At 43.2% G+C, this 15620-nt stretch overlaps 1 protein-coding gene across 4 annotated transcripts in view; it reads left to right on the top strand.

Moving 5' to 3' along the window:
- Positions 1-506: 506 nt before the first annotated feature.
- Positions 507-15620, top strand: part of NFRKB (nuclear factor related to kappaB binding protein) — a 34169-nt gene continuing 19055 nt past the window's right edge. For 2 of the 4 annotated variants that reach the window (XM_037841952.1, XM_037841950.1), the window contains exons 1-11: positions 507-600; positions 3202-3357; positions 6003-6204; positions 11060-11187; positions 11883-12057; positions 12591-12728; positions 13368-13441; positions 14315-14399; positions 14738-14918; positions 15051-15159; positions 15374-15500. In XM_037841952.1, the coding sequence (XP_037697880.1) occupies positions 3223-3357; positions 6003-6204; positions 11060-11187; positions 11883-12057; positions 12591-12728; positions 13368-13441; positions 14315-14399; positions 14738-14918; positions 15051-15159; positions 15374-15500 (1354 nt within the window). In that variant the 5' untranslated portion in view covers positions 507-600; positions 3202-3222. Of the gene's footprint in view, positions 601-2185; positions 3358-6002; positions 6205-11059; positions 11188-11882; positions 12058-12590; positions 12729-13367; positions 13442-14314; positions 14400-14737; positions 14919-15050; positions 15160-15373; positions 15501-15620 lie in introns of those variants that run through there. The other 2 variants (XM_037841953.1, XM_037841951.1) reach the window with 2 other exon arrangements.

Below are 15620 nucleotides of genomic sequence, written 5' to 3'. Positions count from 1 at the left end.
ATAAGAAACAAGGGACCTAGCTACTTAAAAGAACTTCGTCGAGGTTAATTTAAAATTCATTTCTTTGTTTACTTTCTTTCCCGGTGTCGAGGCCTAGGGGACCAGAGGGAGGTGTTAATACAGGCAGCGGGTCCCAGCTCTCCCTCATTCAATCCCCCGACACCCCGAAACCCGGGTTTCCTCAGCTGTAAGGGGGGAAATAGTGGTGCGCAGTTCACACTGTCGTAGTACAAAGAGAGTGGATAGAAAGCGCTTAGTATAGTGCCCGGGGCACGGCCTGCTCTGCAAACGTTAGGAATAAAATTTATTCCCTCACTCATGGTCTCTGGAGCCTCAGGGCACGGTCACTGCCCTCCCCAGGCTCCGAAACCGGGTGAGGAGCACCAACAACTCCGACAACCAGCCATCTTCAGGCAGCCCCGCCCCCGGCGCCTCCAGGGAGCCCCGCCCCGCGAGGCCCCGCCCCTTCCGCCGCTCGAGCCCGGAGCATGCGCGCACCGAGACGTCTCGCGAGAGCCCGCGGCCCAAGAAACTCAGCGGGTTGGGGGCCGGCGCCCGCGGCTGAGGTGAAAGCGGGCACGGAGCGGCGAAAGTGGTCAGGTGTCTCCGGGTTGCGGAAGGGGGGAGTAGCTGGGTGTCCGAGGGTTGCGGCTCCCGTGGGCGTGGACTCGGGTGTTCTGGGAGCCGGGCGGGCGGGCGTTAGGGTTAGGCACGGTGTGGGGGAAGGGCCGGGAGTGGGTGGGTGGGTGGATGTGCGGCTTAGGGGCACAGGCCCTGGGCTGGGGCGGGGCGGTGGGGAAGGGTATGCTGCAGGCGCGACGAATTTGTAGCTGGCGATTGCTCGGGAAGGAGCCAGGGGCTTAGCTTCTGCGTGGGGAGGGTCCAGGTCGCTGCCGGGGCTGAGGAGAGGCCATTGGGAGAGGCCTTCCTGAATTAGCAAGGAGGTCCAGGACGCCACAAGGCAGGCATTCTGGGCTTCCGGGGTCCCAACACCCTGACAGGCTGCCTGCTTTTTGTATTTTGAGGTCCTACCCGGAATAGTGGCAGGGCAAAGTTTGTCACTTGAATAGATTAAATTTATTTAGACATCCACCCTAATTGAAGAAACTTGTGAGCAAGTTGAGTAAACACAGGTGACAGCTCCCAAGCGTTCCGGAGGACACTGCAGCTGTTATCTTGCTCTCTGTCAAAGCTTTGTTAAACTCACATGCTACGTGCTTTCTCACCTGAGTTATTTAGGCTCTAGAAATGTTCAGGATGTCGTTTCACCCAGTGCTGAAGGATAATGGGGCAGAGTTGCTTGGGGACCACCAGCTGCCTTGATCCAACACTATTCTTTCAGCTGTCTTTTCACAGATTGGAAATCTCTTCAAGATAACTTGAAATAATTTAGTGGAAAGGCACTTAATTTTAGAAGTAATATTGGAGGTCTACTGAGAGTTTTGGGCATGAGAAGTATGTACATTAAATAATATAAACTGTCCTTTATCTGGAGATTATTTTTTGCAGTTTCTGGCCTGGAAATACCAGTAGAGAAGACCTGACCCCCTTTCCCCCCTTATTTTACAGATAAGCAAATTGATCTTTGGTGAGATAATATTTGCTTAAGGCCACTGAGAATTAGTGGTGGATCTGGACTAGAAGCCGTGTTTTGACTTTTAAGTCCGTTTTTTCCTTACATTTTACTGTTCTTGTGAGTCCATGTGGTAGGAATAGGAGCTAAAGAGAATGATTCAGTAGATGTTTGTAGAGTGGTTGAGTTCAGGGCCGCAGTGGCCTTGTTAGCTTCATTTAGTCCTCCTCAGCTTTATACCTGAGTCCAGTCATCAGCCTTGTGAGATGCTCTCTGGAAACCAGTTTTGCTGCTGTTGTTGATGTGCTCATACATTGATCATACATTCATTTATTTATCTTTTCATCCTTAAATTCTTATAAAGCTAAAAAAAATTTTATTGTGGTGACATGTATATGGCACAAAATATCCCCTTTTAACCATTTTTTAAGTTTACAGTTAGTAGTATTACATTCACAATGTTCTGTTACCATTACCACCATCCATTAACAAAAGTTTTTCATCAGCCCATACAGAAATTCTGTACCCATTAAGCAGTAACTCCCCATTCTCCCTACCTCTGGCTCCAGTAACCTCTAATCTACTTTCTCTCTCTGTGAATTTAAATATTTTAGTTGTTCCATGTAAGTAGAATCATATAGTATTTGTCTTTTTGTGTTTGACTTATTTCACTTAGCATGATTTTTTCAAATTTAATTCATGTGGTATCATGTATCAGGACATCATTCTTCTTTATGGCTGAATAATATTCCATTGTGTGGATATACCACACTTTGTTTATCCGTTGTCTGTTGATGGACACCTGCAGATCAAGGCAGATTGGCTGCTGTCTTTACTGGTTATGGTACGGTGCTTGGAGCCTCAGGAGTTTATATGGACTAATAAGGTCATATCAAGAGACTGTTTTTTCATGATTTAAAGTAAGGGTTTACATAGGACATATTGTATATAGTGCAAAGAACATGCAGTCAGGCAGACCTGAGTTTCAGTCCTATCCCTAGGGTTGGTCAAGTTATTGACCTACTTTGATCTTCAGTTTTACTATCTATAGACAGAATATAATAACCCTATCTTGCAGAGTTATTAGAACTGAGGTAATACATGTAAAGGGCCCGGAACTTAGTAGGCTCTGGTGAAATGATAACTGTTGTTGCTGTCATTGTTAGTAGCTGAGCTTTACTGGGCCATGTGTATTTTCAGTGAACTTTCTTTTGTGAAAGAACGACAAAGAATTAATTGCTAAAAAAAAAATTGTTAAAGAAATTATGTTGTGGGAGAGAGATTACTGGGGAAGTCTAAATTATGGCGTCTGCTCTGCTTATCATTTAATCTCTCTGCATCTTATTTTGCTCATCTGTTAAAATAAAGTATAAGAGATTCTAGAACTGATCATTCAGGGGAGGAATATTCTGAGAAACAAGAGACCTGCCAGATAAGATATGGAAATTTAGCTGAGAATGCAGTGATGGAAGGGGGAGAAGTGTTTAGCTGTAGTTAGGGTATAAGGAACATCAGAATAGACTAGAGATTGTTGAGATTGAATATTTTCTGGAGGCGTGTTGGCTTCAAGCGGATCCCTGGGATTTCCGCCTTCTTACCTCAAGGTATGACTGAATATATTTTTCTAGAGCACCTGTGGAGAGTAAAAAATGGATTCCTTGGACCAAATGTTGACAGACCCCCTGGAACTAGGTCCCTGTGGAGAGGGCCACGGCGCTCGCATTATGGAGGACTGCCTGCTTGGAGGCACCAGGGTCAGTCTGCCTGAGGACCTGCTGGAAGATGTAAGCTGTAACCTTGTCTCCATCTTTCTTTCCTTCAGCTTCTTCATGGAGTGTTTCTACACCTTTTCCACAGTTTTCAGCAGTTAAAAAGTTGACAATTTTAAGAGCAGAATTCTGTATTTATTTACATTAAAATGGTTACCGATGTTGTGGATCACTAGACAAAACCCAAACATATTTTCTTTGTGCACACGGTGAGCCTCTAGTCAAAGTGAATAGTCCATGCCCTGGGGTAGGATATCAGCCCATTATTGGCCATGGTGGTCGGCAGGATGTGTATTTATCCTCATCACTGAGGTGGCTGCCGTCTCCTGCGTGCTGTTTATGCACAGGCACTAGGTATGCTACACTGTTTATTTAATAATTTATTTGGTTTATTTTGTCAGATTTCAGTCATGGAGACAGGTGTAGAGCCCAATATAGCAAACACCCATCTCAGCAGCTCCCAGTTTTAGAAGATAATTTCATTTAGTCACATTTGCTTCAGGCTTTCCTTTCCTAATGTGTCAAACATCATAGATAAAATTAAAGCTACTGTTGTGCCATTATCTAATCTTCCCTCCCTCTTCATCCCCCCTCCTCTGAGGTAGCAACTGTACTGAAGTTGGGACATATCCTTCCCGTCCATGTTTCCTATGCGTACTCTTTCAAGTAAAACTGTTTATTTCATTCATTTAGTCAGTGTTCTGGTTTGCTAATGCTGCCATTATGCAAAATACCAGAAATGGATTGGCTTCTATAAAGAGGGTTTATTTGGCTACAAATTTACAGTATGGCCATAAAAGTGTTCAAACTAAGGCAGCAACAAGAGGATAGTTTCACTGAAGAATGCCCAGTGACATCTGTAACACCTCTGCCAGCTGGCGTCTGCTGTATCTTTGCTCTGGGTTGCATTTCAAAATGGCATTCTCCAAAATGTCTCTGGGTCTTTCTTAGATTCTCTGGAGTGAACTCAAGGCTTCATCTCTTTAGCTTAGTGTCTCCAAACATCCTGCTGTCCACATCTCCAAGCAAGTGCCAGCAAGCGTCTGGGCCTTTGTCGGCTGTTTTTAACAGACTCCAGTAAACTAATCAAGACCTACCCTGAATGGGTGGGGTCGAATCTCCATGGAAACGTTCAGTCAAGAGGTCACACCCTAATCAAAAAGATTAATAGGTCTGCCTCCAGAAGATTGCATTAAAGAATATGGCTTTTGGGGATGGGTTTCATAATATATCCAAACCGGCACAGTCAACAAATACTTGTTTTAAGTTCCTTCTCTGCCAGACACTGAGTTAGGTGCTAGGAATACAGTAGTACTCGTGCAGGAATAGGTTTGCAGGGGAAGAGCTTGGATGTCGAAACTAAGGTGCTTTTTTTTTTTAATGCAATTTTATTGATATGTTCACACACTATATAATCCATCGAAAGTATACAATCAGTGGCTCACAGTATTGTCATATAGTTGTGCATTCATCACCACAGTCAGTTTTAGAACATTTTCATTACTCCAAAGTAAAAATAAAAATAAAAATAAAGAACACCCAAAATATCCCATACACCTACTTGCCCTCCCCCCCAATATTTATATGTATTTTTTGTTTTTATTTTATTAGAGACTGAGGTGCTTTTGGTCCATGGGTGCAGAAATGCCAGGGAGGCAGTTGATATCTGGTTGTCTTCTGCCGAGCTGCTTTTTGAGTGGCTCTCCATTGGCCTTAGGATCACAACTAAGTCATAGCTACTTAGCTTGTTTACATGTCCCTTGCTATTCTCTCTCTGCTCTCAGTTGCCTCTCCTCTCCCTCCTTGTCTGTTCTCCAGCCCAGCATCTCCTGAACTTGTTTTAATTAAAAAAAAAAAAAAATGACATGTATCACACATTAGAAGAGTATATACAATGTGTATATATATGGAGAGTAAGTGGAGCATGTACCAAGGCCATTCAAGCCCCCTGTGTGCACTCCTCACTGCATGCCTCTCCTTTCTCCCTATGGTAACTGCTGTCCTTTCTTTCGTATTAATTATTCTTTTGTTTTTATGGTTTTTACTTTGTGGATTTTTTTTAACCTGTCTCCCCAAATCTTTCTTTTCCTTATCTCTTTACTATCTTAAATAAGTCACTTCCTCTGCTGGGCATTTTCTGACATCTTAAGTCTGGGATGTGTGCTTCTCCCCTGTGCTTCTAGACACAGCAGTGCTTACTACACTTCATTGTAATTGTTTAGTTGTTGCCCCTGCAGTCAGTATTTATATGCCAGTTTAGCTTAGACCTTGGCACATAGACAATATTGAATGAATAATTGTTGGAGTTGAAATTGAACTCCTTCCTGTTTCTTTTCACTCCTAGCTAATGACCTCAGCTCCTTAAGTTCTTTCCTTGCGTGTTAGCCTCTTCTGGCCATTCAAGCGTAAGCTGAGTTCAGATGTCCACTCGAATGCCCTTGTTGGCAGAGATGGCTACCAAATGGGACTCTCTCTGCTGGGAATTTTCCTCTGGACTATTATGTACTGTTGGATATAAGATTTTGGTTTGGATGTATGTAGACTTTACTGATCTCTAAGGTTTGAGAAGTAAGGATCTTTGGAATTTTAATTTGATTCAAAAATGTAAAAACTTATTTTTCTCTTGTTTACATTTCTCCTGCTTTTCCTACTTCTCCTAGCCCGAGATATTCTTCGATGTAGTCAGCCTCTCAACCTGGCAAGAAGTATTAAGTGACTCTCAACGCAAACACCTCCAGCAGTTTCTGCCTCACTTTCCTGAAGACAGTATTGAGCAGCAGAGCCATCTTATCCTCGCCCTGTTCAGCGGGGAGAACTTCCGCTTTGGAAACCCTCTGCACATTGCTCAGAAGCTTTTCCGAGGTCTGTAGCACAGCATTATTTTTTTGAAGGGGTTGGAGAATGAGGGACGTTCACCTCTGTGGATAGTTCTTCCTTCATTTTATTCTCTTTTCATGTGCAGAGAGCAGTTGTGTGCAACAATTGGTTGCCTTGGCCACTCTTGTTTTAAAAAATAAAATGTGATTGACTTATAATGCATAGAAAATACATAGATTGTCAGGTGTTGCTCAAGGAGTTTAAAAAAATGCTATTATGGTAACTGTGCACTATACAAAATTTTCCATTTAAACCACCATCATGCGGGCAATTCAGTGACATTAATTATATTCACAGTGTTGTACTGCCAATACCATCGTCCATTACCAAAACTTTTTCATCATCCTGAGCAGAAATTCTACACCTATCAAGTGATAACTCCCCATTCCCTCCCTCACCTGCCAGCCCTGGGTAACCTGTAATCTACTTTCTGTTTGTATATTTGCTTATTCTGGGTGGGATCATACACTGCTTGTCCTTGAGTAAAATACACTCAAGATGATGTCTTTAACGTTCATCCAAGTTGTCTTGTGTTGGAACTTCATTCCTTTTTGGCTGAATAACGTTCCATTGCATGAATATACCGTGTTTTGTTTACCCATTCACCTATTGATGGACACTTGCTTTTTTGTGAATAATGCCACTATGAACATCGGTGTGCAAGTATCTATGTGAGTCCCTGCTTTCAGTTCTTCTGGGTATATACCTAGTAGTAGAATTGCCAAATCATATGGTAGTTCTGTGTTTAAGTTTAACCTTTTGAGGATATGCCATACTGTTTTCCACAGTGGCTGCACCATTTTGCCTGGTCATCAGCAACACATAAAGGTTTCTATTTCTCCATCCACATCTTCTTCAAACTTGTTATTTTGTTTTTTGTTTGTTTGTTTATTTGTTTTTGTTTTTGATAATAGCCATCTTAGTGGTTGGGAACTGATTTTTAATATAATATGAACTCAGCTGTGTAATCACTACTCAGATCAAGAAATAGAGAATTACCAGCACGACACAAGTACCCTTTGCAGCTATTTAAAATTGTTTGAAAATGTTTTGTGATTTGTGTATCCCTCCCCACACTTTTTTTTTTTTTGCTGCAAAAAACATGACACTTGACTGCCCTGTACTTCAGCATGAATGTTTCTCTAAGAGAAAGGACATTCTCCACATAATCTTAATCCTGTTATCACTCCATTAACAGTGAACAAATAATATCATGTAATAGATGGTCTGTATTTATTATATTTTCTCATTTGTGCCCCAAATTTATTTTCTATTTGCCTGTTTTTCCTTTTAAATCCAGGGTCCAGTCAAAGTTAATGCATTGCATCTGGGTCTTGCGTAGCTCCTTGAATCTAGGGCCATCTGCCTTGTTTTTGTTTTGGTCTTTCAGGACACTGACATTTTTTGAAGAGCCCAAGATACTCATCATAAAATGTCCTACCTTCTAAGGATTTATCTCTTTGTTTCTCATGATTAGATGATTGAGGTTCACTGTTTTTGGCAAGAATGCTCCATGGGAGATGTTCGGTCTTCCCCATTGTGTCCCTACACAAGGCACATGGTGTCAGTGTTGTGTCATTGGTAATGCCAACTTTGACTGCTTGACTAAGTGGTGTCTGGTAGACCTCTTGATTTTAAGAGTGCCTTTTTTACTTTGTAATTAGCAGTCTGTGAGGTGATACTTTGGGATCAGTGATAGTCTTTCCCCAAAGCCTTGTTTTACCCAGTGGTTTTAGCATCCATTGGTGATCCTTTCCTGAATCACTTATTACACTGGGGATGGCAGAATGGTTTGGGAGCAATCTTAAATCAGATTTTTGCCTCCCCTCCTCTTTCTGAGTTACTTTGCTTTGGCAGGAGGCCCCAGAAGGACCGCACATCTCTTTGAGTTTTGTTCAGCAGGTCTACCTGAGAGTTGCTGAATATTGCAGGGGCAGGTTCACCTCCCTCCTTTCCTTGTCTTAGGGACCCACAGTGAGTCTCCCCACTTTGGCGAGTTGTTGTTTTAAAGAGGAATTGCCCTCTGCAGTTGTCAGAGATGATTTCACTGGAATCAGGGCTTCAAGCAGGAAAAAAGCAGCTCTTCTTGTTTAGTAGAGGTGAGGGAAACCTGGTGGGGTTTAGAAGGGTTGTGTAGTGGACCTTGTGTAATGTCAGCACTGTCAACTGGGCTAGCATATTTTCCCCCAACATAGTATGTGGTAGTCTGGTAAGGAGACAGACAAGGAAAGGCAAGGCAGGACTTTGTACATTTCCCTCTAACCAGTGTCATACTTCAGTTCTAGTTTTGCAGAGAGCTGAAGTGTGGTCAGTTCTATGGTCATGGCTTAACTGGGCTATCATTGCCTTTTGGCTTTCTTTTACTCTAGGTTCTCTCTCCTGCTTCCGTTTTAAGTGTTCACCTTTTCCTTCAGTTCCAAATGCTTATCACACTCCCTTGCCTTCTGTTTTACAAGGGAAAGGCTTATCAGTCATAAGCTCCAGCAGCTTTCCCCCACCAGCGTTTCATTCCCATTCTGGTTTATATTCCTTGTCTCAGAGGAAGAGTTTCTTCCTTCTGTTTAAGATTAATCTCTGCTCTTGAACCTTTCATCTTTTGCCTCCTCTGAGACCTAGTTTCCTCAGTTAAATGTTCTCTCTCTCCTGTGTGTTCACTCCACTTGTAAATTTATCAGTTTTCCTCAGAGTAACATCCAGTTTGTCTGGCAGAGCCCATGAGCCTTGGCGTGATCTGGCTCCTGTCTGCTTTTCCATCTTCATCTGGTACTGCTCTCCCCTTTTGTCACTACGTTCTAATCCAGTCCTGGCCAATAGGAATTGTATATGAGCCCCATATTTATTTTTTAGTTTTCGAGTAGCCACATTAAGGGAAGTAAAAATGGATAAAATTAATTTTAGTATATTTTCGTTAATTCAATATGTACAAAATATTTTATCAACAGAGGTGTAGCATTTAATGACAAAAGGTGGGGGAAATGAAAGACTAAAAGAAAGTAACCTCAAAGTACATAGGCAAAGAAGTAGGGTACTTTCCAATTTCTATATATCAGACACCCTCAGTAGCTTTTAATTCTTAGCTCTTTTCTGGAAGGTCAAATTTCCTCTTGCCGTAGGGTTCAAACACAGTTCCCCATTTTATTAGCTACGTGGCTTTCTGTGTGCCTCGGTTTCTTCATCTGTGACGTGAGGTAACAGTGCCTTCTTCATGGGGCTGTTGTGAGGAGTAGGTGAGTTAGCATCCGCAAGGCCCTCACACCGTCACAGTTACGTGCCAGGTACTGTTCTGGTTACTTTGGTTATCATTATGGTTGTTGGGGAAAATAGTGAGTACTTTGTGCTTTGACCCCTTGGTTTAGCTTTTCAGTCCTTCCGCCTCCAATGGTCATTGCCCATGTGCTCAAATCCATTATGTCCAAAGTAGACCTCTCTCAGGAGGTCCTTCTCTTGGGAAACAAACCAGCTGCTCATACCCAGGGACCTGGACATCATACTACATTGACCTGTCCTCCACCCCCACCCCCACCCAGCATCCAGACCATCAGCGTCCGAAGTACATCTTAAGTCTCTCCACTTCCATTCATTTAACCACTGTTTATTAATCAAATAATACATGTCAGGCATTTTTGAGGTTCTGGAAATTTAGTAATGATCTTACCTTCTAATAGAAACAGATGATAAAGAAGGAAATTGTGGTTTTTAAGTGTTTCAGAGAATAAGGAAGGGTAAGGGGCCTAGAGTAATGGAGGGTCACTGTTTAGACATGGCAGTCAAGCAAGGTGTCTCTGACAAGGCCACATTTGCACAGAGACTAAATGAAGATGGGAGAAATAAGTCCTGAGAATACCTGGTATGTTTAGTGGGAAGCACTAGTCCTGAGAATACCTGGTATGTTTAGTGGGAAGCACTGCAGAGCAAGGGAACTTGAAGGAACTTTGAGTCCCAAAGGGCACGTGGCTGCTCAGGAGACAGCATGGAGGCCAGTGGGGCTCGAGAGGAGTGAGCGCCAGGGAGGGTGGTGGTAGATGAGGCCAGGGGTGCAGGGCCCAGGTCAGAACTTGCCATCTGCAGAGCCTTGGCTTTTATTCTGAGCGAGAGGGAAGCCACCAGACAAGGTACTGTCATCTCTCACCTCAGCCACGACAGTGGTTTTCCTGCTTTCTCTCTTCTCCCAGCCACGTCATTGTCCTATTTTAAACCCTTTTATTTCCACTGCACTTAAGGTAAAATCCATACCCTGTGCCGTGACCTGCAAGTTTCTATGTGGTTTGGTCCCTGCCCATCTTCCAAGGTCATCTTGTGCCCCTCCTCTTCAGCTACAATCTACTCTGTGTGCATCCTGCAGCCCTTTCTTCAGTTTCTTAAACATGCCAGGTTGTGTCTTGCCTCAGAGCCTTAGCAACACATCTCCCTCCCTGGAATAGACTTTCCCCATTTTTACTTATTTTTTTTCCTCCAAATTTTTCATTTAAAAAAATGATCAAACATAATAGAAAAGGTGAAAAGTAGTACAACAGACATCCATATAAGCTTCACCTATGGTTGTTAATTGTTAATAGTTTGCCACAATTGCCTTAATCAGGCCTCATTTTATGTATCCTTGTTTAGAGATCCGTTTCCCTGTTTAACTCTCTCCTTATTCTTTACAGTTGTTTGAAGTTAATTTCTGTAAAGGACATCAGATATTATTTGTTAATATTATTTTCTGTAGGCTTCAAATGGACATGGATTTTAATTTTTTTCATGCAGTATTCCAGTCTAGTACAGAGGATAACGTATTTAAGCACTTGTTAAATGTTTTCTGACTGATGTATGTATAGCTGTGCCTCTATTTTTTTTTAAGATGGACACTTTAACCCTGAGGTGGTCAAGTATCGGCAGCTGTGCTTCAAATCGCAGTACAAACGATACCTCAGCTCTCAGCAGCAGTATTTTCATCGGCTGCTGAAGCAGATTCTCGCTTCCCGGAGTGTAAGTGATGTGGGAACTGGATCTAAAATGTGGGTGGTGAGTTCACAGATTTCACGACTTCAGGAATAGTTCAGGTGCAGAATAGAAGGGACCACTAAGAAAGGAAGCCATGCTGCCATTTATGCCATGACACAGTTAACCTGGGTCAACCCCAATTACAGCAGTGTTAAAACACAAAAAAAACTGCATTTAAAATTGAGGAAATATAGTAGCTTCAGTGTTTGCTGAGATAAACCAGTGGGTTTCAAACACATAATGGGTTACTAGGGAAACCTGGTTGCTTGGGAATGGTGTGTGTGTGAGCGTGTGCCTCGTGATGCCCTGCTGGATGGGTGTGTGCCAAGTTTGGTCACCCCTGGGTCTGGACCTGCCTGGCAATTCTTGGAGGCAAAGTTGTTCTGGCCCCAAGTGGTTCCTTAAGCTTTGATTTGGAAATACTTGGACATACAGCATAATTAGTTTTTATTCTTAGTGGAGCAGTTCAGCACCCAGATTTGGGTGTTTTCACCATGTAATGAATCACCATGGGCCATTTTTATTTGGACATGTTCATATACGTGCATCTTTCTTTGCGATCTGGAGGGAGGAACTTGCACCTGCTAAACACTGAGGGTAAAAAATGTCAGCTTCTGGAATGTATGTTGTCTGGTACACGATTGGAAGAGTGACGTGTTCCCAAATCTGCTGTCTTGTAGGACCTGCTGGAGATGGCCCGGAGCAGTGGCCCAGCCCTCCCCCTCCGGCAGAAGCGCCCATCACCATCCCACACCCCTGAGGAGCGGGAGTGGCGAACCCAGCAGCGCTACCTGAAGGTCCTGAGGGAAGTGAAGGAGGAGTGCGGTGACACGGCTTTGTCATCCGATGAAGAGGGTGAGTGTCCTCAAGCACATGGGCTTGTTGTCCAGTTGGAGCCAGTGGTAGCAGTGTATCTCCCCAGCAGAGAAGCCATCCAGGTTCTCCTGATGGGGGGTGGGGGGATAGTGGGACTCAGAGCCCCTTGGTCTTTGGGTCACTGAGACATTCCTATCAGTGAGAAATGACTGCATACATTTTCCCCTTGATGTGTAAGTGGCATTTGAATTGAGGTCAGAACCTGCTGGACAAACCTCTGTGTAGCAGGGCCTTTCCACAATGGGCTTGTCTGGTCCTATTGTGCCACTTGAGAGAACTGCTTTTCCCCTTACAGGAGAGCAGTAGTGACTGTTGGCCTGCTGCAATGCGACCCCATCACTCTGTTGAAGTCTCTCTTCCCGGAAGAGCCGTTTAAGTGTGACCTAAGTGTGCTCCAGTTCGTCTGGGGAAGGGTCAGAAAGGAATGGTGGAACCCTGGCCTCCAAGTTGTTGGCTTAGCCTTGTTGAACCCAAATGGCCACTTACCCAGTCTCCCCTATTGGAGTCCACAGCCACGTTGGATTTACAAGACACATTTTCTTTTGAAGATCTCAGCTCATGGCTTCCGAGCTCTCCAGCGCATTCTCCTAGTCCTGCGGTGCCCCTGAGGGTGGTGCCCACGCTTTCAACTATGGATATGAAAACTGCAGGTGAGAACCGAGCTGGTGATTTGGAGGTTCTGGGAAGTTAGGATGTAGATATGAACTCCCTTACAGGGAGATGGGTACTAGTTTCTTGCCTGCAGGAAAATAAAGCCGTGTTCCTTAGAATGAGGAGATTGGGAAGAAGTTTTTTTTTTACCATTGCACTTTTTTTTACATGCAGGCCTTCCTTCTTTCCTTCCTTTTTAGAAAAATTTTCTTTAACAGCTGATCAGCTGGTGTTTTGGGCTAAGGAAAGCAGAATGCAGTATCTTAAAATAACACTTTTAAGGGACAATTTAATAGAACAGCAGGATAACTAGACCCATAGCAGTTCCTTAGAATGTCTCTGAAGTTAGAAAAGGTTTATTATTTGGGATAGGAACCAAAAAAGAATGTTATGTTACCTTCAGTGTGTTTTAGGACCAGCTAAGTGTAACCAAAATCATTGTTAATGATCAATGTACAGAAAAGTTGAAGTGTTGATTCTGTGACTGTTTCAAGAGTTTTGTTACTTGTAGTACACAGGAGTCAGAAGGGGAACTCAGAAATCTTACTTTTGAATATCACAGGTGACAAGAAAAATTTTAATTTGACCATTGTGGTAGTGAATGACTTAGTCTGTGTGGTTGGCTCATTTTCTCTCAGATAAAATAGAGCTGGGGGACAGTGACCTGAAGATAATGTTAAAGAAGCACCATGAGAAGCGGAAATACCAACCGGTAAGATGGGAATGGGGGTGGAAGGGTGGGGGAGTCGTTAGGGGTTTTCAGCCTAAAGTGTCTGAATTGGACGGCTAAGGAAGATACAGGTAGTCATTATCTCTTACACTTTTGTTCGTTATCATTGTCAGGGGACAGGAACAACCAGAGGCTGTTTAACAGGAGGGAAACAAAGGGCTTTGAGTTCATGTAGGCATGTTTTACATAGTGTCTGATTTCATTTTCACAGCAACACTGGGAGTTTGAATCATTATCTGCCATTTGACTGGTCCTCAGAGACAGCAAGGAGCTTGCCCTGGGTTCTACAGCTAGAAAGTGGGGAAGCCAAGAGGCAGATCCTGGGCTCTTTCCACTTTTTACTGTTTCCATGTCCCATTCTACCAAATCAAGGAAACACTGCTAAAGCCGAGCCAAAGAGTATAGTGGAAAAAAGATGATACCTTTCCAGGTAGAAAAGGCAAGGTGGTGGAGTGGGGGATTGGAGGTTGGAGCAGATCTTTCCACTTACTCATTATGATATGGGGCAAATCCCTTAAATTGTTTGAATTCTATTTTCTTTTTCTGTAAAATAAACTTTGTGAACTGTAACACTACTTAACTTGACAAGGTGGAAGAGTGCACAAGCTAAGGAATATGTGGGAGCTTTGTAAGCCACAAAGTGTCATAAATAGGAAGGGAAGGTTGGAACTGGCTCCTCTCATGCACCATCATCAGAAGCAGTAGTTTTCCATCTCTGAATTTTTCAGTCAGTCTGACTTCCTCAAATGCACCTACCATCCTTTCGTATCTATTAGGTAGTTTGGTAAAATCGCCATTAGTTTTAGCTCCCTTTTTGGGCCTCCATATAATTAACTCCCTGCCTGTCATGACTAGGACCACCCAGACCTTTTGACAGGGGACCTGACTCTCAATGACATCATGACTCGAGTAAATGCTGGCAGGAAGGGCTCTCTAGCAGGTAAGTGACCTTGGGTCCTTTCTAGATAGCCGTCCTCTGGCTGTGGTGTTCAGTAGTGCTAGCCTGTTTCTTTGCTCCAAAAATCAATCAAACCACAGCTTCTTGCTGTGGTTATTGCCTCTTACTGTTTTATTGGGGGGAAATGAATATAAAATAACAACAGATCATTGCCTGTTTAGTAAGTGTTAAAATTAAGTTGTACATCACTCATTGTGTTTAATATTTAAAATCTTAATGTTTTATTACTGAGATTCTTTCTTTTATTGGTGGGCTTTGGGAAAAATCACTTCCTGATGTAGAAATATCAGTTCTATGACTTGTGTTGTTTTTCCTCCCAGCACTGTATGACTTGGCTGTCCTTAAAAAAAGAGTTAAGGAGAAAGAGGAAAAGAAGAGGAAGAAAATAAAAATGATCAAATCAGAGGCAGAGGATCTGACTGAGCCCCTAAGCAATACTGAGGGGATCCCACCCCTCTCGCAGGCACCCTCTCCACTGGCAATACCTGCTATCAAAGAAGAGTAAGTGAGCAGTAGAGATAGAGTGCTCCTTTCTTGAACTCTTCTGTGACTGCTGGGAGTGTCAGGGCCTGAACTGATCTTGGGATGTGTTCTTGGTCTTTTCAGTTGTTTTTGTTTTTCTTCCCACATTAGGCCTCTTGAAGACCTCAAACCTTGCCTTGGAATCAATGAAATATCTTCCAGCTTCTTCTCTCTTCTATTGGAGATCTTGCTGCTGGAGGGGCAGGCTAGCCTTCCCGTGGTAAGATTTTGAAAAAGTTTTCAAATCGTAGAAATCTATTGTAGTCTGTGGCATGAGAAGCAGAACCCTGGATTCCTTCCAAAGCTCTGCAGCTAACTTGCTTTGTGATTTCTGCAAACTCTGGACAAATATATCCCCGCTTGCTCTGAAACGTCTGTAGAATTGCTGGTATAGAATAGAAATCTAAATGGGTTCTGTCTTTACTTTCCCTCAGCTGGAGGAGCGGGTGTTGGATTGGCAGTCATCTCCAGCCAGCTCCCTCAATGGCTGGTTCTCTGCAGCTCCCAACTGGGCAGAGTTAGTGTTACCAGCCCTGCAGTATCTTGCTGGTGAAAGTCGAGGTAAAGTAATTTTTCTGTAGGATCATTGTTTTTTTTCCCCTTTTGTCAAACTATTTTTTAAAGTAAACTGCAGCTTTTCTGCTTTAATCCATTATGCCTGTGTGTTTGGAGGTCTCTCTC

The sequence above is a fragment of the Choloepus didactylus genome, chromosome 6 (assembly GCF_015220235.1).
Source record: "Choloepus didactylus isolate mChoDid1 chromosome 6, mChoDid1.pri, whole genome shotgun sequence".
NCBI classification, from domain to species: Eukaryota; Metazoa; Chordata; class Mammalia; order Pilosa; family Megalonychidae; genus Choloepus; species Choloepus didactylus.
This window is presented reverse-complemented; position numbering and strand designations above follow the sequence as displayed.